General features: G+C 44.6%; 1 protein-coding gene across 1 annotated transcript in view; it reads left to right on the top strand.

Annotated features, from left to right (window-relative positions):
• PLD4 (phospholipase D family member 4) overlaps positions 1-26,457 on the top strand; it is a 95,125-nt gene that overhangs the window by 45,140 nt on the left and 23,528 nt on the right. The window contains exons 8-9 of the mRNA XM_033953033.1: positions 11,382-11,521; positions 14,463-14,628. Of these exons, the coding sequence (XP_033808924.1) occupies positions 11,382-11,521; positions 14,463-14,628 (306 nt within the window). The remainder of the gene's footprint in view (positions 1-11,381; positions 11,522-14,462; positions 14,629-26,457) is intronic.

Raw genomic sequence — 26,457 nt, 5'->3', positions numbered from 1 at the left:
CCAATGTTGTCAGGTCTCTTTGTAGTTCATCACATTCCCCTATAGTTTTAATCCTGCTACAGAGTTTAGTGTCATCTGCGCATTTTATTTTAGTCAAATATATTTTATTGAGCACAACAAAACCAACAAACAAGAAACATGCCGAAAATAGACAAGCTCAAAAAGTTTTTGTAAGAACAAAACCAAGCTCAATTCCCAAGAAACCCTGCCCAACACAACCCTCCCCAAAATAAAGAACCCCCCCCCCCAGGGTCCTCCTTCCAAATACATCTCGTCTAAAGAAAAGTATACAAAGATCAGATAAATCAGGTGTAAGATTCAACAGTTCAATAAGCGGCTTCTGGCCAGCGGGGTCATTGTCGTCCAAAATGGTTCCCAAGTGCGATGGAAGACCCGGCCTGACAGAGAATAAAGGTCCAACACATCCCTTCGCTCCCACATCAAGAAGGTAATCATCCGACAGCGCCAAAGAGAGTAATCAGGAGCAGTGTCTTCAAGCCAGTGGAGCAAAATACATTTCAGAGCCACCAAAACAGTCCATTTAAGGAAAGCCGCAGCTCCCCGCACTTGGGGGAAATAATGAGGAACAGTGCCAAACAACAGCAAAGGAGAGCGGCGAATGACAATTTTCCAAATGCGCTCCACAAAGACAAAAATAGCATTCCAAAAAGCTTGAACATGAGGGCAAGTCCAAAATATGTGTCCCAAGCCCGCCTCTGGAGCTTGGCATCTGGGACAAGCTGCAGATTCACGAAGGCGGGATAGATAAGCCCTCTTCGGAGAGATGTACAAACGAAAAACCAACTTATAGTGTTGTTCCCAAAAAGTAGTATATTTATGAAAGGCTGGCAACCTACGGACAGCTTGCAAAAGCACATCATCTGGCAAATCAACAGCAAGATCACGTGCCCAAGCCTCCCTCAAGGTGGAATGGTCAAACAAAGGGGACTCATCCGTCAATTGGCGATGATGGAATTTAAGGGGGACAGGAAGTTGAGAACCAATGGTGAAAGCTGTGGAAAGTGACTCATGACAAGAGGCATTCAAAGACCCAGAGGATAAAGAAGAAATATAATGATGAATTTGCATATAAGCAAAATAATCAGTGGACGGGAGGCCAAACTCCTCTTGCAACTGTGCAAAAGGTTTGATTTTGCCATTATCATCAACCAAGTGAAATATGTAGCGAATTCCCCTTGTTTCCCACCGAGCAAAACTCGGCCCATCAATCCCTGGTAGGAAGGAACTATTAAAGCGGATAGGTAGAAAGAGAGTGACAGAAGCAGAAAGAGCATGAAATTTACAAACCCAGCGCCAATCCTTCCGTAGGGGACCATGGAGCACCTTTGTAGAAAGAGATTCAGGCACAAGAGAAGGAAGAGAGTGAAAATAGGCACTAAAGTGAGTAGAGCGAAAACAGAAAAGTTCCAAAGGAGTGTTAGTAAATGCTGAAGTACCCCTAAAAAAATCATTAATGTGGCACATGCCACAACCAACAGTCAAAATATGGAGGTTCAATAAACCCAGTCCGCCCCTATACCATGGAGCTGAAGCCCGCCGATAAGGCAGACGAGTTCGCTTCCCAGACCAAAGGAAGCTCTGTACCAAGCGTACCAGTCGGTTCTCATCCCAGAAAGACAAATAAAGAGGAAGGACCTGAAAGATATATAACCAGCAGGGGACAATGAGCATGTTATAAAGATGCACCCGACCTACAAGGGAAAAGGGGAGAGTGCCCCAGAGTTGCAATTTATTCTGAAGAGCTGAGAACAGCGGCTCTACGTTCAAGCGATAGAGATTAGACAAATCCTGAGGGATAAAGACTCCCATGTATTTCAAGGTAGAGTCCGCCCAACGAAGAGGAAAGACACCCCTCCACCTGGATCGCAGCTCAGGCGGGAAAGGCAAAGCCAAAGATTTATCCAGATTAAGAGACAGACCAGAATAAAAGCCAAATTCAGAGATGAGCTCCAACGCTGTCGGTAAAGAATCTTCCGGTCTAGTAAGAATCAAAAACAAATCATCCGCAAATGCTAACGTCTTCAACTCAATCCCATCAACACAAAGGCCCCGCACTGCCGCGAATCCCCGAAGAGTACACAGCAAAGGCTCCAAAGAGAGAAGAAACAACAAGGGGGAACGGGGGCAACCCTGCCGGGTACCACGAAGAATGGGGAAAGAATCCGTGCGGGTCCCGTTGATGAGAAGCAAGGCCCGTGGATTAGAATAAAGAGAACGTATAGCAGCAAGGTAAAAACCCCTCAACCCAACATGCTCTAGGGAGCGAAACAAGAAAGACCAATGGACACTATCAAATGCCTTAGAGGCATCAAGACTGACAAACAGAGCCGGAATCTGGTGTGAATGACAATGGGCTAGAGCAAAAAGAACCTTACGGACATTACAAACCGATTGACGCCCCCGAACAAACCCAACCTGATCCTCATGAATAAGCTCAGGAAGAAGTGGAGCAAGACGATCAGCTAACATACGGGCAAAAAGCTTGAGGTCCACATTAATCAAAGAGATGGGACGATAGGATCCCGGAGAGTCAGCCTCCTTGCCAGGCTTCAACAATAGAGAGATAATGGCCTCATTAGCATAACGAGGAAAGGAGCCCTGAGCAACAGCAGCGTTAAAATAGGCCAACAAAGGGCCACATAGATGAGGAGAGAGGAGACGGTAAAAGTCACCCGAAAAGCCGTCCGGGCCTGGGGCTCTATCAGAATGGAGGGCTTTAATAGCAGATTCTAATTCAGCCGCCCGAAAGGGGCTATTGAGAGAAGAAACTACATCTTCCGGCAAATGAGGAAGGCCAGATGACTGAAGGTAATCCATCAATAAGTCCGGGGAAGCATCATCGGGGGCAGCATATAACTGGCTAAAGAAGTCAAAAAGTATTCCGGAAATGTCAGCCGTTTTGGTCACTACCCCCCCCCCCACTTGGGGTTCGGAGAGACAAGATTGGTTTCCTAGCAGTCTCAACTTTGACCAAACGGGCCATGAGACGCCCAGGTTTGTTGCCGAAACGTTGAAAACGGTGCTTGTGAAAAGCCAGCCAACGTTGGGAACGGGAGTGAAGTAACGAATTCAAGGCCTCCTGGGTAGACAAATAGCATTCTCGAGCCTCCCGCGAGGGATTCAAGTGAAAAGACCACTTAGCCACTCGCAAAGCCCGTTCTAGGTTAATAATACCCTTATTGATAAGCTTAAACAAAATTGGATCATCCAAATGAGGAGCATTTGTAGTAGAGTATAGAGAGTTGCGCGGGGACAGAAATCCCACCCGTCCCCGCCAAAATCCCACCCGTCCCCGTGAGGAATCCCTCCGTCCCCACCCGTCCCCGTGAGGAATCTCTCCGTCCCCACCCATCCCTTGAGGAATCCCTCCGTCCCCACCCGTCCACGCGAGGAATCCCCTCCGTCCCCATCCGTCCCCGCGAGGAATCCCCTCCGTCACCATCCTTCCCTATAAACTTCAGAAATAGTTATTTTATTTAATTATGCTACTGAATTAAAGGCTCTGGTAGAGACCCATTTACAAATAAGCACAGAGACTTTATTAATTTGGAAATATTAATTGGGAAGAATACATACTTTGTAAATGGGTTTCTACCAGAACCTCTAATGTAAATATAAAATATAAATACTCAGCTGATGAGAACCCACAAACTGTCAGCTGAGGACTTCCTTTGCAGTTGGCCGGGGGTCCCTTTTGCCAAGCTTGGCAGGCAGCAGTAGCATCCCTGAGTCACAGATGCTGGCACCTCAGTGGCTCATGGATGCTGCCAGCGACTGCTGCGCTTGGTGGAGGGGAGTTCTGGCCATCTCTAGAGGAGGTCCTCTGCTGGCGGTGCTTGGGGATCCCCACCAGTCACAGCAAGGGTCAACAAGTACTTCAACACTGTAGAAATAAAACCAGAAATGCATTTCCTTTTCTTTTGAACACAAAACAAAGACATCTGCCATATACATTTCCCAAAGCTAACATATTTTAGTCAATAAATTCCGTTTTTTACCTTCGTTGTCTGGAGACTTATTTTTCCATAAAGTTGGTCCCAGTTTCTTTTTTCCGCTTTCCCATCTTCTGTAAATTCTTCTGTTGCTGTCCATTGGTTCCCCCTACCATGGTCCAGCATTTATCTCTTTCTCATCTTTCGTGCCTGCCCACCAGCCCCATGCCCAACATTTCTCCTTCTATCACCCCTCTCCAACACTATGCCACATCTCTCCCTCCATTCCCTTCACCACTGTCCAATATTCCTCCCTCTTGCATCCCTTTCAATCTGTCCCATTGTTCCCTTGCCACATTTCTCACTCTCATCTTTTTCTTCCCTATCACATTCTGTACCTTCCTCCCTACGACCAAAAATTCTCCTCTTTCTTCCATTTGCCGTGTGTGTGCCGTGAGGGAGGTCTGGTGCCCCAGAGTAAGAGCAGGGGTGCCCACACTTTATGGGCTTGCGAGCTACTTTATAATGACTAAGTCAAAATGATCTACAAACAATAAAATTTAAAAAAACCCACAAAGCACAATGAAAGGCAGAGAAAATGTTAATTATTCATATTCCCGGTTTTTTCAAAGAGGTCACGGCAGATGACTCTATGCAATGTCACCTCGGTAACAAAATACAAAAATAGACAAATACACCCCCTCCCTTTTTACTAAACCACAATAGTAGGTTTTAGCACAGGGAGTTACGCTGAATGCCTCGCGCTGCTCTCAATGCTCATAGGCTCCCTGCGCTAAAAAACGATATTGCGGTTTAGTAAAAGGGAGCCATAGTGCAAAATATAGACAGCAGATATAAATTCTCAAAACAGACACATTTTGATCATTAATTGAAAATAAAATCATTTTTCCTACCTTTGCTGTTTGGTGATTTCATGAGTCTCTGGTTGCACTTTCTTCTACTGACTGTGCATCCATCTTTCTTCCTTTCTTTCAGCCTCCTGTATGTTTCCTCTCCTCCAGACCTCATTCTCTCCCCCAACTTTTTCTTTCTGTCTCCCTGTCTGCCCCCTTTCTTTCTTTCTCCGTGCCCTCCCCCAAGCCACTCGGTTTGCTGCCACCGCCATCGGGGAATAGCCCCCAAGCCACCACTGTCCCAAGCTTTCCCTGCAGAAGCGTCGCGCTGACCAGCATTCCGCTCCCTGATGTCAATTCTGACGTAGGAGAGGAAGTTCCGGGCCAACAAGGCATTTCTCCTCATTCCATCCAGCCTGAGCCCCATCTCTCCTTGATCCAGCATTTCCCTTCTGTGTTTGTCAGAATTACCATTCCACCTATTTTCCAGCATCACCCTTCTTTGTGTCCATCTCACCTATATCCCTATCTCACCACTTTTTCAGAATCTTCATTTGTCTCTGTCCTTGTCTTTACCCCATGTTCACCATTTGCCCTTTCAATGTCTTTATCTCCCCCCCCACACACTTTTTCAGCATTACTTATATGTCTCTATTTCACCTCCTCTTCATGTCCCCTCTGTATCTCTATCCTTATTCAGTAGGTCCTGCTTACTCTTTCTCTTCTTTGTGTCACTATCTCCATTTTCAGCTTTCCCCCCTTTTCTTTTGTTACTGCACCCGGTAGCCAGAATCTTTCCACCTTCCCTCCACTCCGATCCAGCCCAGTATGAAATATTTCCTTTTGTTTCCCTCCCCTCTCTCTTTCTCTCTCTCTTCTGCTCCCTCACCCACGAGTCCTGCATCTGGCCCTCTCCCTTCTACCTGCACCTGGCAAAACCCCCCTGGTCCGCGGCTCTCTTAAGCAACTCATCAGCAGCGGTGATCAAGACAAACTGCCGACATCGAGGCCTTCCCTCTACGAGTCCCGTAAAAAGGAAGTTGAAACAAGCGGGACTCGCAGAGGGTAGGCCCCGACGTCAGAAGCTTGTGTCGATCGCTGCTGCTGAGTTGCCGAAGAGAGCCGCGGAGCAGGGGGTGTGGCCGGAAGCAGGTAGAAGGGAGAGGGAGATAGGAAGGCTGTAGAAGCTCCGGAGCATGACACCGACCCCGGCCAGGATGATTTCTTTTTCAGGCGTGCAGCTTACAAGTCCGGCGTCGCGGCGGGAAATAGCCATGCTGAGCAGTGAGCTCAGCACGTACACAGATGAAAGCCTTGCTTGCTGATTGGTCCGGCGGCACGGCAGGGCGGGGCCGCCGGACCAATCAGCAAGCAAGGCTTTCATCTGTGTACGTGCTGAGCTCACTGCTCAGCATGGCTATTTCCCGCCGCGACGCCGGACTTGTAAGCTGCACGCCTGCATCGCCAGAATTTAAGTAGGCTGTTTTCATCCCCGTGGGAGTCCCGTGGGCCAGGGGGCGTCCCCGTGGGAGTCCCGTGGGTCAGTGGGGCATCCCCGTGGGAGTCCCGTGGGCCAGGGGGCGTCCCCGTGGGAGTCCCGTGGTGGGCCAGGGGGGGAACCCGCGGGATCCCCGCGGGATCCTCGCAATCCCCGTTCCCATGCAGACCTCTAGTAGAGTAGTCCTCCCAATGGGTATGCAAAAAGGTTTGAAATTCCTTGTCCTTAGCAAGATAGGCGGGAAAGCGCCAAAATGGGGTCCGAAGATAGAATCCAGAGAAACATCCACCCAAATTGGAGTATGGTTCAAAATATTCAGAGGACCAATCTCTGCCGATTTGACAAAGGGGAACAATGAGGAAGACAAAAAGTTGTGATCAATCCGGGACCAGGTCCCATGGGCCCGAGAAAGATGTGTATAATCTCGAACTTCAGGATGTAAAAAATGCCAAGGGTCAACCACGGAAAGAGTATCACAAAAGTCAGAAAGAAGACGACCCCGAGCCCCCAGAGAAGCAACTGAGGTTCCAGACTTATCTAAGTCCGGACACATTACCAAATTAAAATCCCCCAGAATGAGAAGCGGATCCCCAGAAAAACGAGAGCAAATCTGAAGCAGATGTTGAAGAAAAGCGGATTCCCCCGAGTTGGGGCCATAAGCGACAAGCAGAAGATAGGATCGGACACCCAGGGTGAGGCGCAAGAGCAAGGATCTCCCATCACCCCCCTTGTCTAGAACCTGCACCCCAAGAGGCGAAGATTTACGGACCAACACAGCCACCCCACCATGACGGCCTTGAGAGGAGGAAAAATAGACCACCCCCACCCAGGAGCGGGCCAATTTAAGATGTTCCGAGTCAGTCAGGCGGGTTTCTTGTAAACAAGCAATATCAGAGCGGTAATGCTGTAAAGCTGCTAAGATTTTGGACCGCTTTATCGGAGATATGATGCCCCCGACATTCCAAGAGGTTAATCTAAAAGGGGTACTCAGGTCAGAAAGTCAGGACGGAAGCATCGTAAAAAAGGCAAAGAAAAGAAATGGAAATCACCCCAGGGGCCCAGCCATCCCCCAGAGCGTTGGTCCCACACCACTAACACCATTCCTGAAAGAGAAAACAGGAATTATGCAAAAGCAAAGTAAACAAAATGGACATTCTGAAGGAGAACCCCCTGCCCCCACCAACCCAACCCGCCCAAACCCAACCCCCACCCCTTCTCAACCACCACCCCCCCAACATACCCAGTAAGCCAACCACAAACACACACCCCAGTCAATCGACATGGAGTGGAGAGGAAGCCACACAAAGATGCAGACAGGGCCCCCAATCCCCCCACCCCACCCACCTCAAGAAGCAAAGGAAAGCAGAAACCCCACTCGCCTACACTCGATATACCTGCCACTCACCCACCGCCCCATGCCCCCCCCCCCACTCAGACAAACAGTACAATTGGGGAACCAAAATGTCAGGCCTCCGTTATAGAAGGAGAACCCCACAAGAAAGCCAATCCCCAGGTAAGCTTGCATCCCCCAACCACAATCAGACCCCCCAAATAATCTTCAATCACCCACAACAAGATCCATTACAATCAAGCAATACACGAAGGGAAGGTCAAGAAGTCCTTAGGCGGCTCCAGTCCAGCAAGGGTCACGGTCACTCCGTGTGGCATCAAGAGAAGCCAACAGTAAGGAGAAACATCACTGCCACCCAACCACACTCCAAGGTCCTGAAAAAGGAAGACTCCCACTAAAGGGGGCCAAAGGCCAAACGCAGGCATAAGCCAAACAAGGAGCCCCCCAAAGAAAGGGGCCACGATGAGATCCCAGGAAGCTCCAAAGCAAGGCCGTCGGAATCTCAAGGGGCCGAGGAAGGGCCACTCTCCCCCGGAAGAGCATCCAAGTAGGCCTGTGCATCCTCTGTTGAAGTGTAGCTCTTCCACCCGGCAGCAGTCCAAATCCGCAGGAGGGCAGGATAGGAGAGTTGGAAACGCTGCTTGCGCTCAAACAAAGCAGTACAAACCATGGAGAACTGGCGCCTCCACTCCTGCAAGGTGGGGGAATAGTCCTGGAACAAGTGGACCAGAGCCCCTTTGTAGGTAAGCGTGTTACGTTTCCGCCTGTAGTGCCGCATGAGCTCAGCTTTGTGAGAAGAGTTGAGAACTTTGAATATTGTTACCCGTGCGCGGGTATGATCCTCAGCCCGCCGGCCAAGGCGGTGAGCTCTTTCCAACCTAAGGGGCCCCATTCCAGCGGGGAGCGGCAACTCAGCCTGAAGCCAGGACTCCAAGGTGGTAAGCAGGCGAGCATCCGAGACCGCCTCAGGCAGGCCGATCAGGCGCAAATTATCACGCCTCGAGCGGTTCTCCAAATCTTCAAGTTTGTCCTCCTGGCGCCGAAGTTGGGCTTTTAAGGAAGAGAGGTCCACTGCGGAAGCAGAGTGGGCCTCCTCCATGTGGGCGACGCGGGTTTCCAGCTTCCTGGTACGTCGGGTGGTATCAGAGAGCAGAGTTTCCATCGAGGTCAGCTGGGCAGAGAGTTGGTCGAATCGGGCATCCAGAGCCCTCACCACCGAGGCGGACAACGCTTCGATGTGGGCCGCCGATAAAGGGAGCGCGGAGCCCTCCTCAGCCGCCGCCGCTGCCATCTTGGTTTCAGACCGCGAGGCTCTTACCTCACGATCCTTTGCAACGTGGCCCGATTTGGAACTCATAGCAGTGCAGGGAGACTGCAGGTACCTCTCCATAAACACCCGATCCAATTAATTGGAGGCTAAGTCAAGATTCGAAGGCAGGTAGGGTGCGTAGGGACTCAGGGTCCCGGAGCTCGAGCAGAGCACGTCCTGCTCGGCTCAGCACATCACGTGACTCCTTCATCTGCGAATTTTATAACTTCACACTTTGTCCCCGCTTCCAGGTCATTTATAAATACATTGAACACCAGCAGCCCGAGCACAGACCCCTGTGGGACACCGCTCGTTACCCTTCTCCAGCCCGAGTAGTGGCTCTTCACTGCAACCCTCTGCTTTCTGTCTGCCAACCAGTATTTAACCCATCTATGTACGTCCCCTTCCACCCCGTGATTCCACAGTTTCCTAAATAGCTGCTCATGAGGTACCTTGTCAAAGGCTTTTTGAAAGTCGAGATATATGATGTCTATGGGGTCCCCTTTGTCCATCTGGCTGTTTATCCCTTCAAAGAAGTGTAGTAAGATTGTTTGGCATGATCTTCCTTTGCAGAAGTCATGCTGGCTCGTTTTCATTAGTCTATTTCTTTCTATATGCTCACAGATACTGTCTTTTATCAGTGCTTCTACCATCTTGCCTGGCACTGAAGTCAAACTCACCGGTCTGTAGTTTCCTGGATCACCTCTCGAGCCCTTTTTGAAGATAGGTGTGACATTTGCTATTTTCCAATCCTCCGGGATCACCCCTGTTTTCAAGGACAGGTTGCAAACTTTTTGGAGTGTCTCTGCTATTTCGGTTTTCAGTTCCTTTAGTACCCTTGGATCCCGTCCGGACCTGGGGATTTGTCGATTTTTAATCTGTCTATCTGTTGGAGGACATCTTGGAGGCTTACCTCTAATGTCGATAGCTTTTCCTCTGGGTCTCCTTTAAAGAATTCTTCGGTTTCCAGTATATTGGATGTGTCCTCGCTTGTGAAGACTGATGAGAAGAACATGTTTAATCTGTCAGCCACCTCCTCTTCCCCCCTTATCGCTCCTTTGATGTCTCCATCGTCCAACGGTCCCACTTCCTCCCTCGCCGGTTGCTTCCCTTTAATATATCTGAAGAAGGATTTGAAATTTCCTGCTTCTTTGGACAGTCTCTCTTCGTATTCTCTTTTCGCTTTCCTGACCATTCGGTGACATTCTTTCTGATGTTCCCTGTGCTTTTTCCAGTTTTCCTCGGTTTTGTCCCTTTTCCACTTCCGGAATGATTGTTTCTTGCCCCGTATCGCATCCTTCACTGCATTGTTTATCCACACCGAGTTTTTTGTTTGATTCTTTTTGCACCCTTTTCTGAATCTGGGGATATACAGGGTTTGTGCTTCCTGTACCATGTCCCTGAATAGGGACCAAGCTTGCTCCACAGTCTTTGTTTTTCCCAAGCCTTTCCTGAGTTTCCTTCTCACCATTGCTCTCATAGCGTCATAGTTCCCCTTCTTGAAGTTGAGCGTTGTTGCTGTGGTTCTCTTCCCTTTTGATGCTCCTACTTGTAGTTTGTACTAGATCATGTTGTGATCACTGTTTCCTAGTGGTCCTATTACTTCCACTTCCTTTGCAGATCCCCCCAGCCCATTGAGTAGTAGGTCGAGAGTTGCATTCCCTCTCGTTGGTTCCTTGATGAGCTGGTCCATGAAGCGGTCCCGCACAGTCTCTAGGAATTCCATTTCCCTTGCATTCTTTGAGCTTCCAATACTCCAGTCTATCCCGGGGTAGTTAAAGCCCCCATTACCGTGACAATTCCATTCTTGCATTCTCACCTTAGTTCTGTTTCCAGTTCTTTGTCTTTTGCCTTTGTCTTTTGTCTTTGTCTTTTGCAAATTCAATGTGGATATCCTGAAAACCTGACTGAAGGAGGTACTCCAGGACCAAGTTGAGAAACATTGGCTTAGGAGACACAGCCTTTCTTTCTGCTTTCCCCCGATGCTCTGTATCCTGAAGCTTTCAGCTCTGATGTCTGGGCAATGCTTCAAAAAAATATTGGTGATATCCTGTCACACATAGAGCTGGTACCTGTGATCTCAGGATGTGAGCAGATGAGGGATGAGATGCCTTGAAACAACTACATCCATTAGTGACTTTTGATATCAACCTTTGTGGCCTATTGTTGGATTTGTTGCATGAAATAGGTATTTGGGATATGGTAAATTGCTGGTTGGTTTCTTTTTGGATGGGAAATTTTTAAATGGGACAGTTCAGACCTTGCAGTGCTAATTTCAGTAGCGAAAAAAGACAGTTGGCAGAGGGTGCTTGCCAGGATTTTTAGGTCCTGGAGAAAATACTGAATAAGAAATAGAATGTATTTCATAAATGTGATAATTCATGTCATCGAACTTTGCTGCTTCACTTTCTTTCAGGCTTCTCCGTCCAGGTTTTGCCCCAGTGGCCGTACCCATGATCTCGGTGCTATCATAAGCACTATTGAGGGCGCAGAAGAGTATCTGTACGTGTCAGTCATGGAGTATTTCCCTACATCCCGCTTCAAAGAACCTGCAAAGTAAGGCACTGGTTTGGCCAATGTAAATCTTTCCCTTTTGACATATTTTGTTACACAACATTTTAAATTTGTTTTTATCAAGTATGACAGATGATTTATCTCCGAACTTTACATAACCACACTGCTAAACAGCAGAGACCAAATAATAAATTAGTGCAGAGTTTTCCAACCATTTTAGTTGTGTGAACCTCTTATTAACCTCCAAAATGTTCAGGGACCCACCACTCCTAAAAGACCTCCTCCTCTCAGCCCCAAGCCTATCCCTAATAGTCCTCTACCTCCCTTCCCATTCCTGTTTCCATCAGTCTCTCTTCTTCTCTCCAATCTTTCAAGCTCACTCCCCCAGCTAGTCTTCCTCTCCAGTTAGTCTGCAACAGCCTTTCTCTCCCTGTCAGTGTCTTTCTCTCCCCAGCTTGAAAAGGCTTTCTGTTTTGTGTTCTGCAGTCCCCATGTAAAGGTCTGATAGACTATTCAGGTCTTTATCTGCTGTCATTTACTATGTTTTACTCTGTGTGCATTTTTACTATTTTTTTAAACTGAGAATAGATAAGGCCTCAATGGTCAATAAGGAATGTCTATTGAGGGCCAGTGGGGAATGACTACTGGAAGCCTTCAGTCAGAAGCTCCTCTGGAAGTTCACTGCAATTCTCTTCTGCTGTTTATCCTCCAAATTTTGTGCAGAGGGTACAGTACAGAGGGCCTATCTGCTTTTCCTTTTAACTTCTAGAACTTTCTATTCCTGATTGGGAACAGGCTGGTTGACATTCAGTATATTTTTGAATGCTGACCACCTGGGCAGAATTAGCGCTACATATTCAATGCTGGTCATGTCCGGGCACCGGCACTGAATGTCTTGGGCCAATTGCAGTTGTACTGGCTGCTGGAGCTTATGTGCCTGCTTATAGTATATGTAAGCTGCTTTGGTTGTGTCCACAGAAAGATGGTGTATCAAATCCAGTGATGTAGTAAGGGGGAAGCGGGGGGGGGGGAGGGGAGGGTGCAGACCTCTCCGGGCGCCATCTCGATGGAGGTGTTGGCACCTCTCCACCACGCTCATGCCATACCTGCCCCCCACCACCCTGTACCTCTGTAGATCTTTGCCAGCACAAGCAACTTCTCCTGCCTGTTTCTTGTGCCGGCCTGGTTCCCCTTTGAATCACTTCCAGGTTGCAGGGCCAGGAAGTGACGTCAGAGGGAAAAGCAACACTAGTGCGAGCGGCATGCTGGACAAGCCACTCGCTCTGGCGAAGATTTACAGATGTATGTGGGGGGAAGGGAAAGTGCGAGTATGGAGTGGAGGGCAGGAAGGAGCAGGGAGGAGAGGAGGGTGCAGAGGAGCGTCACCTCCCAGGGTGCCTCCTACCCTCACTATGCCATTTATCAAATCCATGACCCTTTACCCTATTTGTAGACCTTGCAGATGCCCTCTGCTCCCCTGCTTTCCATTCCATTCTCCCTACCAACCCCATCCAAAAACACACAGGTCCTCCTTCACTCCCACCCCCCTGAGGAAGCAAAAACCCTTTCCAGCTTCCAACCAAGTCTATACCTTCTCTCAATCCACCCTTGGTCAGGATAGGCCCCAACCTGGGCCTACCTAAACTCCCTGGTTGTCCAGTGGGGGGGGGGGGGGGCAGTGGGTGTAGGAGTGAACTACTTTTTTACTCAAATCAATACCCTATATGGAACTGCAAAAAATCTCTGCAACACTAAAAGGCCTCAATCAAACACACCATACATTCACACACCCTCAAGTGGAAAAGACAAAAAATAAGCAAGAAAGAAAAAAAGAAAGAAGTGGAGAAAAAGCCTCATCTGGCAAAAAACTCCACTTCATAAGATAACCACTTGCACATGTGAACACAAAAAGTGAAAAAAGCACTGTAATAGCCTGTAGAGTAATGTCAAACAGCACTCTACAGGCTATTACAGTGCTTTTTTCACTTTTTGTGTTCACATGTGCAAGTGGTTATCTTATGAAGTGGAGTTTTTTGCCAGATGAAGTAGAACTGAGGCTTTTTCTCCACTTCTTTCTTTTTTTTCTTTCTTGCTTATCTTTTGTCTTTTCCACTTGTAGGTGTGTGAATGTATGGTGTGTTTAATTGAGGCCTTTTAGTGTTGCAGAGTTTTTTTATCAGTTTCATATAGGGTATTGATTTGAGTAAAAAAGTAGAATTTACAGACCCTGATCCCTAGGCGAGTGTGTAGGAGTGAACCCCACTTGCTGCTGCCTCTTGAAAATAGCTGCCACAACCTCTAGTGGCAGTCTCACAGTACTTAAGGTTTGCTCCTGCCCCCATGATCCCCACTGGATTACTAGGGACTTTAGCTAGGCCTGAGAAAGAGCCTATCCTGCATGGGGTGAGGGGAGTTGGGAGGGACCAGAAAGGGGGGTAATGCCTCAATGAGATAAGAGGGAGGAAGAGGGATCAAAAGAGGGAATGTGTGCTTCTGGGGGGAGAAGGGAGAGGATTGGAGGGGGGGCTATGTGCTTTTGGGGAGTGGGAGAGGGGGAAAGGGCAGGCAACACATTTAGCCAAGACCTGGAAGTTAACCGGGCACTGGCCAGTATTCAGACTGGTACTTGTTAACACCCTACATAAAGTTAGAACAGCCTTTCTTTGTGTTCTAACTATGCAGTTGCTCAGCTGGTTAGTGGATTGAAAATTGCTACTCACTGGCCAAGCTTCTGCTTCATACTACCTCTACCCCGGACCATCCACAAACTAGCCAGTTTCAGCCTGGATGGTTAGAAAGGAAATTCAGTGGCACTATCTGTTAAATGCTACTGAATATACCCCTGGATAGACCCGCACAAGCAATTTAAGGGCCAGGAGCCTCTCCAGGATTTCTTTAACACAGCTGAACAAGTGCTCATGTTAATCCTTAGAATATATTCTTCTGGCATGTTTGAAAAAGAGTGTTATTATTTTCTTATTAGATACTGGGCAGTGATTGATAATGCTTTGCGAAGAGCAGCTTTTAATCGACATGTGCAGATACAACTTCTGATCAGTTGCTGGATGCACACCGACCCTTCAATGTTTGCTTACCTAAAATCACTGCGTGCGCTCAATGATCATCAAGCCAACCTCACAGTGGATGTGGTAAGAAAACTTTGGATGTAATGTTGTGAAGAGTAATTTTATGACAGGGCTCCCCCTATTTTTATTTAGACTTTTTTTTTTGTTGTTATACATAATTTTAATATTTTAAATAATTTTTTAACTTTTTATTATTGTAAACTGACCAAATACTTGTGATAGTTGGTATTAGAGAATGACACGGGAAAAAAATCTGTCCCCGTCACTGTCCCTTCACCGGACCACCGTCCCCTTCACCACCCCGTCCCCACCGTCCCCTTCACTGCCCCATCCCCGCAGCATCTACCCTTCCCTCTCGCCACCTCACCACCCTTCAGCGGCCCGAGAATCACCCTCCCTCCCCCTTACCTTTACGGCGCATTAGTAAAGAATTGAAACTTAAAGGAGGGAAGGCGAGCAGTCACCAATTGCGCGTGGCCCCCCTCCCTACCTACGGCCAAATCAATCTCCCTCCCTCCCTCTTACCTTCACGGTGCTTTCGTAAAAAACTTACTGAAGCCTGCCTGCCTGCAATCGCGTTGTGTGGGCGGAAGCTTCTCCTCTGACGTAACCGGAAATTGCGTCAGAGGAGAAGCTTCCACCCACAATACGCGACTGCAGGCAGGCAGGCTTCAGTAAGTTTTTTTACGAAAGCACCGTGAAGGTAATGGGGAGATAGATTTGGCCGTATGGAAGGATGGGAGGGGGGCGCACGCGATAGGTGACCGTACACCTTCCCTCCCTTAACTGCGGGGACAAGGCCATTCACCGCTGCACGGGGCGGTGGATGACCTTGTCCCTGTGCCTGCAGTGAGCACTTCCCCCCCCCCCCCCCCCGTTTTGTGCAGCCATGTCATTCTCTAGTCGGTATATCAAAATATTAATAAACTTGAAACTTGAACAAAAGCATGCACAGTATGTTGTGCCTGTTTGATAAAGGCAACAGAAAAGGTTTCACCAAATCCAACACATTAACTAAGGTCCTCAGCTTCAAGGACACCAACTTCGAGGACATGGGGGAATTCATCCATCAGTCGCTGCAAAACCAAGCAGAGACTGATAATGTAGAGGAATTGTGGTCAACACTGAAAGCTACCATACACGAAGCAACAAACCGATTTATTAAATCTGTAAGTAAACGACGAAGAAAAAACAAACCGCAGTGGTTCTCTACGGAGGTCTCCAACCTCATAAAAGAGAAGAAAAGAGCATTCATCTCCTTCAAACATTCAGGGAAGCAGGGCTCCAGGGAAGACTATCTGGCCAAGTCAAGAACCGTCAAAACAGCAGTCAGAGAGGCCAAATTGCAGGCAGAGGAGAATCTAGCAAAGAATATCAAAAAGGGCGATAAAGCATTCTTTAGGTATATTAGTGATAGAAACAGGAACACAGGAGGGATAGTACGCCTTAGGAAACCGGACGGGAACTATGTAGAATCGGACTCCGAGAAGGCTAAACTGTTAAATGAATACTTTTGCTCAGTTTTCACCCATGAGGCGCAGGGATCCGGCCCTCAGCTACCAACAGGGGATAGCTCGATAGACCCGTTTTACAGCTTCGAGTTTACGCCCAGTAGTGTCTACAGTGAACTATCCAAACTCAAGGTTCACAAAGCCAGACAACATACACCCCAGAGTACTCAGGGAGTTAAGAGACACCTTGGCGAAACCACTATCAACACTCTTCAATCTCTCCCTTAGCAAAGGAAAAGTCCCGCTAGACTGGAAAACGGCTAATGTCATTCCACTCCACAAAAAGGGAAGCAGGACGGAGGCTGCGAACTACAGACCAGTGAGTCTCACATCAATAGTAAGCAAACTAATGGAAACTCTAATCAAACACCAATTGGATACGGTCCTTAACGAGGGGAATCTGCGAGATCCCCGTCAACATGGGTTTACAAAGGGGAGGTCCTGTCAATCCAACCTGATCAGCTTCTTTGACTGGGTGACGAGGAAGCTGGATATTGGGGAGTCCCTGGACGTCGTGTACTTAGATTTCAGCAAAGCATTCGATAGTGTACCACACCGCAGGTTGTTGAGCAAGATGAGCTCTATAGGTTTGGGAGATACCTTGACTACATGGGTGGGGGATTGGCTAGGAGGTAGACTTCAGAGGGTGGTGGTGAATGGCTCCCCCTCCGAAACGACAGAGGTGATAAATGGAGTGCCGCAGAGCTCGGTCTTGGGCCCAATCTTGTTCAACATCTTCATAAGAGACTTGGCTGAGGGGCTTCAGGGTAAATTAACGTTATTCGCCGATGACGCCAAATTATGCAATATAGTTGACAAGAACACAACAGGACCTGACAACAAATCCAAGACCGATAGTATGGCACACGACCTCCTCCTACTGGAGAATTGGTCCAGGACCTGGCAACTAAACTTCAATGCCAAAAAATGCAAGGTCATGCACCTTGGCAACAAAAATCCATGTAAGACTTACACTCTTAATGGTGAGATCCTGGAGAGAACTGTAGCGGAACGAGACTTAGGGGTGATCATCAGTGAGGACATGAAGACTGCAACTCAGGTGGAGAAAGCTTCATCTAAAGCCAGACAAATCACGGTTTGCATACGAAGGAGTTTCGTTAGCCGTAAGCCCGAAGTCATAATGCCATTATATAGGTCCATGGTGAGACCCCATCTGGAATACTGTGTACAATTCTGGAGACCACATTACCGCAAAGATGTGCTGAGACTTGAATCGGTCCAGCGAATGGCCACACGGATGGTCACGGGGCTCAGGGATCTCCCGTATGAGGAACGGCTGAATAAATTGCAGCTCTACTCCCTAGAGGAACGCAGGGAGAGGGGGGACATGATAGAGACATTCAAGTACCTCACGCGCCGTATCGAGGTGGGGGAGGATATCTTCTTCTTCAAGGAACCCACGTCAACACGAGGGCATCCATGGAAAATCAGGGGAGGGACATTGCATGGCGACACCAGGAAATACTTCTTCACCGAGAGGGTGGTGGATCGATGGAATGGTCTTCCGATGCAGGTGATTGAGGCCAGCAGTGTGCCTGATTTTAAAGCTAAATGGGATCGAAAGGTGGGATCTCTTCGCAAAGGGAGGTAGGGGAGGGTCATTGGTGTGGGCAGACTTGATGGGCCTTGGCCCTTATCTGCCGTCACTTTCTATGTTTCTATGTTTATGTGCCTGCACACTTTTAAAAACTTTCCCCAGAGGGAGGAAGCAACATAGAAGAAAATAGCAGGCTCCCCCCGCCCCCTACTAGGAACATGATAGGAGGATAAGACATGACATGTATGCGCATAGAATTGATTAACAAAGGTAGCGTGAAAACAAAAATATTGCAATACCAGTACCTGTCTCTGCTGTAGGAACCAATTAACACACTGAAAAATTACTCAAAGCAGCCTCATAGACACAACAAGCATAGATAGCAGCCTTAGCTGTCTAAACGAACTATGCAATACTGGAGCCCAAAATCATATCATTGGCCATATATGGCAGAAAAAAAGAGCACTTTTAGAAACATATCACTAAGAGGGGCATGGCTTGGCAGCACACAAGATGGCAGTGTAATTGTGGAGCTCCTTAAACCCAGGTGACTCGCTGTGAATATAAATAGTATGTCGCGGTTTTTTCGAAGCTAAAATATTGTTAAAGTATTGGGGAGTATGGCAGCTACGCGGCAGGCGAAAATAGATACTGCCTTCGTGGCGGGGGGATCCGCTAAGAGGATGAAACAAGCCCCGTGCACGCTGTTGAAGGTGCCTCTCCATGCTGAAACCGTTGATGTGCTAGACAGGGTGAAATGATGGCTGAATTTCAGAGCCTGAGACAAATGCTTCTGGATAATGCAGGCGGGATCGCTGAAGTGAAAGAGGAGGTAGTAAATATTAACAGGCAGATGGAGATTGCCAGTCAGAGAATGTTGACACTGGAAAACAAAGTGGAGCAGTTGGAAATCACTGCGGTGCAATATAAAGCTGATAGTAAGATATTAAAGACTTAAAGAAGCAACTTGAAGATTATGAGAATCGTGGAAGAAGGAAGAATATGAAAATTATTGGTTTGGCTGAGAATTTGGAAGGGAAAAATGCTGTGCAGTTCCCGGAAAACCTTTTACCAAAGTTACTGCAGTTAAATTCAAAACATCCCCTGGAGATAGAACGTGCACACAGAATTCCATACAAACGGTCAGCTAGCCAAGTGAAGCCAAGTCCTTTAATATTCAAGGCCTTAAGATTCCAGTAGGCTTTAGAGATTTTGAATTTGGCTAAAGCTGACAGAAATTTAAACTATAAAGTTTCAAAGTTGCTATTCTTGCCAGATTTTGAAAAGCATACTGCGGACATAAGAAAACAGTTTCTTCAACTGAGGCCACATTTGAAAGAAAAGGGTCTCAAATATGGACTTTATTTTCCATTACTCATGAAATTTTGGAAATTTCAATTATTTAATAGTAACATATTGATTGAGGAATTTTTATAATAAAGTTGATTAAATATAATTCTGTCTAAAGGGTATTAGAAGGATCAATTGATATCATATGAAATGGTAATCTAGCTATAATGAAATAATTTATAATTACATTACATTACATTACATTAGAGATTTCTATTCCGCCATTACCTTGCAGTTCAGGGCGGATTACAAAAGAGTTATAAAAGGTGGGTTACAATATTGGATCATTGGTAAGTTCAAGAAAAGTTGAGAAGGCGGATTACAAAAGGAGATATAAAAGAGATATACATAGTGGGATACAGTAAATTATTGGTGATTTCAAAAGCAATTGAGAAGGACTGGTAGTATCTGTGGGGCGGGGTGAGGGCAGGAGGATGGACGGTAATTGATATGTTAAGAGTGATTCAGTGATTTCTTGAAGAGAATTGTTTTTATTTCTTTTCTGAAGATCTATATGAAGATTTCTTTAGGATAATAGGTAAGAATGCATTATTACAAAAAGATACTTCTTCTTTTTTTCATAATCTTTATTCATTTTCAATCTTTTAACAAGTATACAAACATGACCATAAATAATATAGAAAACATCACTTGTAAATCTTTCTAACTGGGGTCCAAAATGCTCTATGCAAAAGAAAAAAACATGTTTGTCTCATAGATGCTGACATTGTACATTTCATTCTCCAAGACCAAATCTGTGGCCATTGAGAAGCCGAAATCTGGTGCTTAATCTCAATGCTCCAAATATCCCTAAGGCCGTTTTTAGGTTTCTTTTTAACCAAATCATTAATAGTTTTATACCACTGCGTGGCCTGGTGTCCCATAAAGTCTACCTGGAAGCATGAGAATTCCAAACTATATTGATTATTGAGACTTTTCCATTCAGGGAACCCTGCCTGAATGGCCTGCTTCAATTGCAACCATCTAAAACTTAGCGATTTATTGAGCCCAAATTTATGTTGCAATTGTGTAAAATCAAGCAGTTTACCATTTAGAATAACATCCTGCAATTATCCAATGCTTCCAGATGATCTTAAAACCGCCAATTTGAATCTTGGGGTTTAGCCAAATGGTTTGATTTGTTGACTTGCTGATAGGAATAGTTGATAAATTATTGACAAATCGTAATGTTTTCCAAGTGTCCATTAAAATTCTATTTTCTTTATATAATCTGGGCATCTTGATACTAAGAACATGACTAAGATGTAAAGGAAACTTGAGTCGCCATTCCAAATATAACCACTCTGGAGTGTACTCAATGAGCTCCGGGAGGACCCAATACATACCTTGACGTAAAATATAGGCCTGATGATACCTATAAAAATTTGGAAAATTTACCCCACCCTCTTTAATTGGCTTTTGTAAAGATACTAGAGCATTTCTGGGAGTTTTACCAAGCCAAATAAATTTAGTAAGCAATGAATTCAATTTTTTATAAAAAGACCCCTGAAAAAACACTGGTATCATTCCCATTTGATAACAAACCATAGACATTATCATCATTTTAACCGTTTGAACTCTCCCCCACCAAGACAAATGTAATGGATTCCAATGTTCACACATTTCTGTTACCTTTTTTAGTAACAGCTTTTCATTCTCCTTAATCGTATCATCTAACGTGGTTTTGATCCAAATTCCTAAATATTTTAAACCATCATCTTTCCATACAAATGAGAATGTATCAAACATACTTTTTGTACAGTGTACATTAAGTGGAAGAATTTCAGATTTGCTCCAATTTATTTTATACCCTGAGAATTTTCCAAAATTTCCTATCAATTCTAGCAGGCAAGAAATGGTTGTGCCAGGATTTCTCAAATACAATAATATATCATCTGCATATGCAGAGAGTTTATATTCCCACTCTTTACGAGGAATAGCTGAAACCGAGCCAACATGGCTTCTGCTAGGGAAGATCGTGCCAAACAAACCTACTGCACTTCTTTGAAGGGATAAACAGCCAGATGGACAAAGGGGAATCCATAGATATCATTTATCTCGACTTCCAAAAGGCCTTTGATAAGGTCCCCCATGAGCGGCTACTTAAGAAATTGTCGAACCACGGGATGGGAAGGGATGTACACAAATGGATCAAATGGTTGGCCGACAGAAAACAAAGGGTTGGAGTGAAGGGCCAATACTCCGACTGGCAGAGGGTCACAAGCGGTGTTCCGCAGGGGTCAATGCTGGGACCACTGCTGTTCAATATATTTATCAACGACTTGGAAACGGAGACGAGGTGTGAAGTTATAAAATTTGCTGATGACACCAAACTCTGCAGCAGAGTTAGGAACACAAAGGAGTGCGAAGACCTGCAAAGGGACCTAAGCAAACTGGAAGAGTGGGAAAACAAATGGCAAATGTGCTTTAACATAGAAAAATGTAAGGTCATGCATATAGGGAAAAGGAACCCGAGGTACAGCTACAAAATGGGGGGAACATTGCTGGGGGAGAGTAATCTTGAAAAAGACTTGGGTGTGCTATTAGATACAACCATGAAATCATCAGCGCAATGTGCAGCGGCCTCGAAGAAAGCTAACAGAATGCTGGGCATCATTAAGAAGGGAATTACAACCAGGACGAAGGAAGTCATCATGCCACTGTATCGTGCAATGGTGCGCCCGCATCTAGAGTACTGCGTCCAATATTGGTCGCCGTACCTCAGGAAAGACATGGCGATGCTTGAGAAGGTCCAGAGAAGAGCTACGAAAATGATAAATGGTATGGAGGACTGTTCATACGCTGACAGGCTGGACAAGCTGGGACTCTTCTCCCTGGAAAAGAGGAGGCTTAGGGGGGGGACATGATAGAAACTTTCAAGATCATGAAGGGCATGGAGAAGGTAGACAAGAATAGATTCTTCAAATTACGGGGAACCACAGGCACAAGAGGGCACTCGGAGAAACTGGAAGGGGAGAAGTTTAGAACAAATGCCAGGAGATTCTTCTTCACACAGAGGGTTGTGGACACATGGAACGCGCTCCCGGAGGAAGTGGTCGGGCAGAGTACGCTACGGGGATTCAAAGCAGCCAGTGGTAATACTAACTTTGCAGAGACTTAAACAACTCTATTTGGTTCGAAATAGGGGCTTATACATTGAAAAGCGCCATAGTAGTATTACCCATGCTCATGTTTACATGCAACCATCTTCCTAAAGGATCTGAAGCTACCTTATTGAATATTGCATTACATTTTTTATTGATTAAGATAGCTACACCCGCTTTTTTCCCCACAGCAGGGTCAAAGAAACAATACTTCACCCAATTACCCACCAATTTTTTGGATACTTCAGCCAACAGATGAGTCTCTTGGATAAAACAAATATCCGCATTTTGATGTTTAAAAAAAAATGTTTTTTTTTCCTTTTAATTGGATGGTTTAGGCCATTTACATTTAACGAAAATATTTTAAAATTCATATAATTCTATAAAATAAAACTTCTAAAATATCTTCAAATAAATAAAATTATATTGAAAATAAACTACATTATCACTTTTCCCACTTTGAAAAACTAAGGAAAGAAATCCCCTCCCTCCCCAAACCCCTTTTTCATACCCCCAACCCACTCCCTCCCCACTCCCCTGATCAAAAGAGAAAACTTGGAAACACATATGTGGTAACAGGTGATGAGAAATTTCTACAGGTTAAATATTATATCCAAATTCATAAATATAATAAGCTATCTAAATTTTACATACCCAAATTATAAATTAATTTATCATATCTAAAATAAACTGTTGGAGGATTATTCCCATTTAAACCAATAAAGCCCAAATTTGCATACATTAAATTGTTCTTAACTCATGAAAGAACTGTAATTACAAGACTATAGTTAAAACTATTATGATTTCCAAATTAACCAAAAACTATTTATTTAGAAAAATTATCCAAAAAGCTATATTCCATGACCCTTTCATTATATATATATATATTTCCAGAAATTCTTTAATCCAATAACTTTACTAATCAAATATAAATTTCCCATATTTTAATAATTTATTTAAAATCTTAATGAATGCATAATAATTTCCAACAACTATATAATTAAATAATATCTGTTCAAGTTTACCTCATGTCATTTAATAATGAACTATGGTGAGGCCCCATCTGGAATATTGCGTGCAATTCTGGAGGCCTCATTACCGCAAGGATGTACTGAGACTTGAGTCAGTCCAGCGAATGGCCACCCGGATGGTCTCGGGACTCAAAGATCTCCCGTACGAGGAACGACTGGATAAATTGCAGCTATACTCACTCGAGGAACGCAGAGAGAGGGGAGATATGATCGAGACGTTCAAGTACCTCACGGGCCGTATCGAGGTAGAAGAGGATTTCTTTTTTTTCAAAGGTCCAACGACGACAAGAGGACATCCATGGAAAATCAGGGGTGGGAAATTGCATGGCGACACCAGGAAATACTTTTTCATCGAAAGAGTGGTTGATCGCTGGAATAGACTTCCACTTCAGGTGATCGAGGCAAGCAGCGTGCCTGATTTTAAGAAGAAATGGGATCGTCACGTGGGATCTCTGCACAGAGTTAAATAGGGGAGGATCATTGGAGTGGGCAGACTAGATGGGCCGCGGCCCTTATCTGCCGTCTTTTTCTATGTTTCTATGTTCATAAATAACTATCAATTTAATTAATATAATTATTTTACTCCTGCCAAATCAAAAATATATATTATGTTTCCTGACTTAATAAACTTATATCATTAATAAAACTTATATCATTTATCCATTAATAATTGTAAAATAAAATATTAGAAAAACTCATAAAAAATACCATTAAAAAGAAAAACAAAGCAATTAATTATAAAAAAAGAAATACAAGATCTGACATTTCATTTTCATATCTATTATTATCATAAACCCAAGACTCCCAAAAGAAGCAATCTGAAATTCATTGTATAAGTCTATTATCACTTTAAGGTTGACTACTAAATTCTAAAATTCCTATCAACTTGTCCTCCATTCAGTTTCAACTTCGATGTCACTATGTGTATCTATGTAAATCAGGAAATAATGTACCATCTCATCTGACTCCAAATTTGAACCTATCAGTCTCAGTCTCCGTTTGATTATCAAAAATAAACTAATGTTTTCCTTGTTTATGGATTGGTAAAAGTCCATATATTTTAGAACTGCAGAAATAAAGTTATACATGAATTCTAAATGTCAATCACTCTTCTACAACAAGACGATGAAAATCATTCTTCCTATATGTAATCCACATCAGTCTAGGGAAAAATCTTATATTCAAATGATAATTATAGGAACCGAATGCCCATAAACACCATACTATGCATTGCTACTATTGTTAAACTTCAAAAGCGTAGCATTCCATCAAAATCCAGGAACATAGTATGCAAGAGGACATGCACAACCATCCAATCAGACAGTAAAGCAAAGAACAGAGCAATAATGGAAAGGAGGATTATGAAACCACTGCAGCATCCAAGAAACAAACTCTCTCCAAACATTTTCATCCCTTCTCTTTTAAAACAAAAAAGGAAAACCTTGGTAACCCTCCTTTTCTGTATCTCAAGGATGCATAACCATTACAATGCTTTTTGAATTCCTCTGAATCATTTCACAGGGAACCCCAACATGTTGATTTATATGATTTGTCTGATTGTTGAAAAGTTGCCACATTCTAATTCTTTCAACCATTCAACTTCCTGGTGCCAGAAGTTGGTAACGCTGATACAAATATCTGATCATCACATTTCCTGAGTTTCCAATAATAACATTTCTGGGAGGAGTTCAGATCCAAAGGCGCCGCTATCTCTTTTAGCATATTAACATGCCAGACTTAAACTTTAGCAACTCAATCCATTCAAATGTAACTTATATGCTGTAAAAAGTACCCTCTTGACCAAGAAATGCTGTCTATAAATATTATAAACAATCCAATCCAACTAATTTAAGAGAGAATGTTGTCATCTGCAGCTAATAACCATGCCCGTTTAGAACGTTTGTTCAAAAGGATCCCATGCAAACAGATTTTCCATAAATAAAAGTATATTATATAGACATTGGGTGTTCACAGTTATCCAAAAATTCCTGTAATTTTACTGGATCTTCAAAATTCAAAGTCTTGTTTTCATATGTGACTCTCATTGTGGCTGGGTATATCAAACCATACCTAGCACCTAGACTTTTCAATTTTGGCCTCAGTTCTAACAATTTCTTTCTTTTATGTGTAGTAGTTTTGACAAAATCAGGCACAATGTAAATTTTTGAGTCTTGACACTTTAAATTTCGGTTTTCTTTTGCAAGCCTGAGAATCTCCATGACCTGCTGATACCTTAATAATTTGAAAATTAAAGGACGCGGTCCCAGCTGTTTATTTCCTCTTCGAGCTGGAATCCTATGGGCTCTCTCAAATTCCATAGGATATTTGAATTTAAGAGGCAAGATCTTAGGTAAAAAGCTCTCTAAAAATGAAACCGGGTCATTTTTTTCTATACCTTCCGGTAATCCAATTATTCTCAAATTATTCCGTTTTGCACGATTAATGCAATCCTCAAGATCTCTTGACAGGCTTTGAATTAACTTTTTATCTGGTTTCAACTGCCGTATTTCAGCTTCATTTGGCTCAGTCCTGCGTTCCAGCTGATCCACCTTAACATCCATAACTGCCATTCTTCGTGTGAGGCTAGCCACTTCATCTATAGCCTCTTGTATCTTCAGCAAGTTGTTTAAGACTATTTCTTTAATTTGCCTGAGCTCTGCCACGATATCACTGCAGTCATCCCGTGGCAACAGTACCTTTGAAGGAGTCGTCGGCTCCGTTTTCGATCTCTTCGCACACCCTAAACTTGTACCGGCTATTTCTCCCTTCATCTGCTTACTCGATGCCATAATACTAAAGGTATTCAGAAGTTCAATTAAAAAAATTGAATTTTGAAGCTTATTTTCTTATAACTTCAACCTGCTATAGAGGAGCTGCACTATCAGCCGACCATCTTACTGCAGCTCCAAGCCACGCCCCAAACCCCTCTTTTTCAGTGTATGCACGCAGTAAATCTTTCCAGAAATGTTTAAGATATGCTCCTTCTTCCCTCTGTTGGCTTACAGTTTCACTTGAAGTAGCCTGAGAAGAGGATAGTCTTTATCCCTTTGTTGAATCCTTGCAGTTTTGGACTATAGGATTTACACACATCCTTATAGAGTTGTCCTCTAGGTGCACTTGTGTATATTTCATATAATACATGCATTAAGGACCAGTGCCACCCCTACTTCATGTATTCTCAACCCCAGGAATGCCTGTACATAAACATAAGCCCCATTTTACACAGAATGTAGAGATTGGAAATGAGAGGTCCAGCTCAGGACATGGATTTCCCAGCATGTGCAATGGGAGCAGACATTTTACAAATAGACATGTTGAAACAATGAAGGAAAGGAACC

The sequence above is a fragment of the Geotrypetes seraphini genome, chromosome 7, assembly GCF_902459505.1.
Source record: "Geotrypetes seraphini chromosome 7, aGeoSer1.1, whole genome shotgun sequence".
NCBI classification, from domain to species: Eukaryota; Metazoa; Chordata; class Amphibia; order Gymnophiona; family Dermophiidae; genus Geotrypetes; species Geotrypetes seraphini.
The sequence above is the reverse complement of the archived record's forward strand: the minus strand, read 5'-3'. Positions and strand labels throughout refer to the sequence as shown.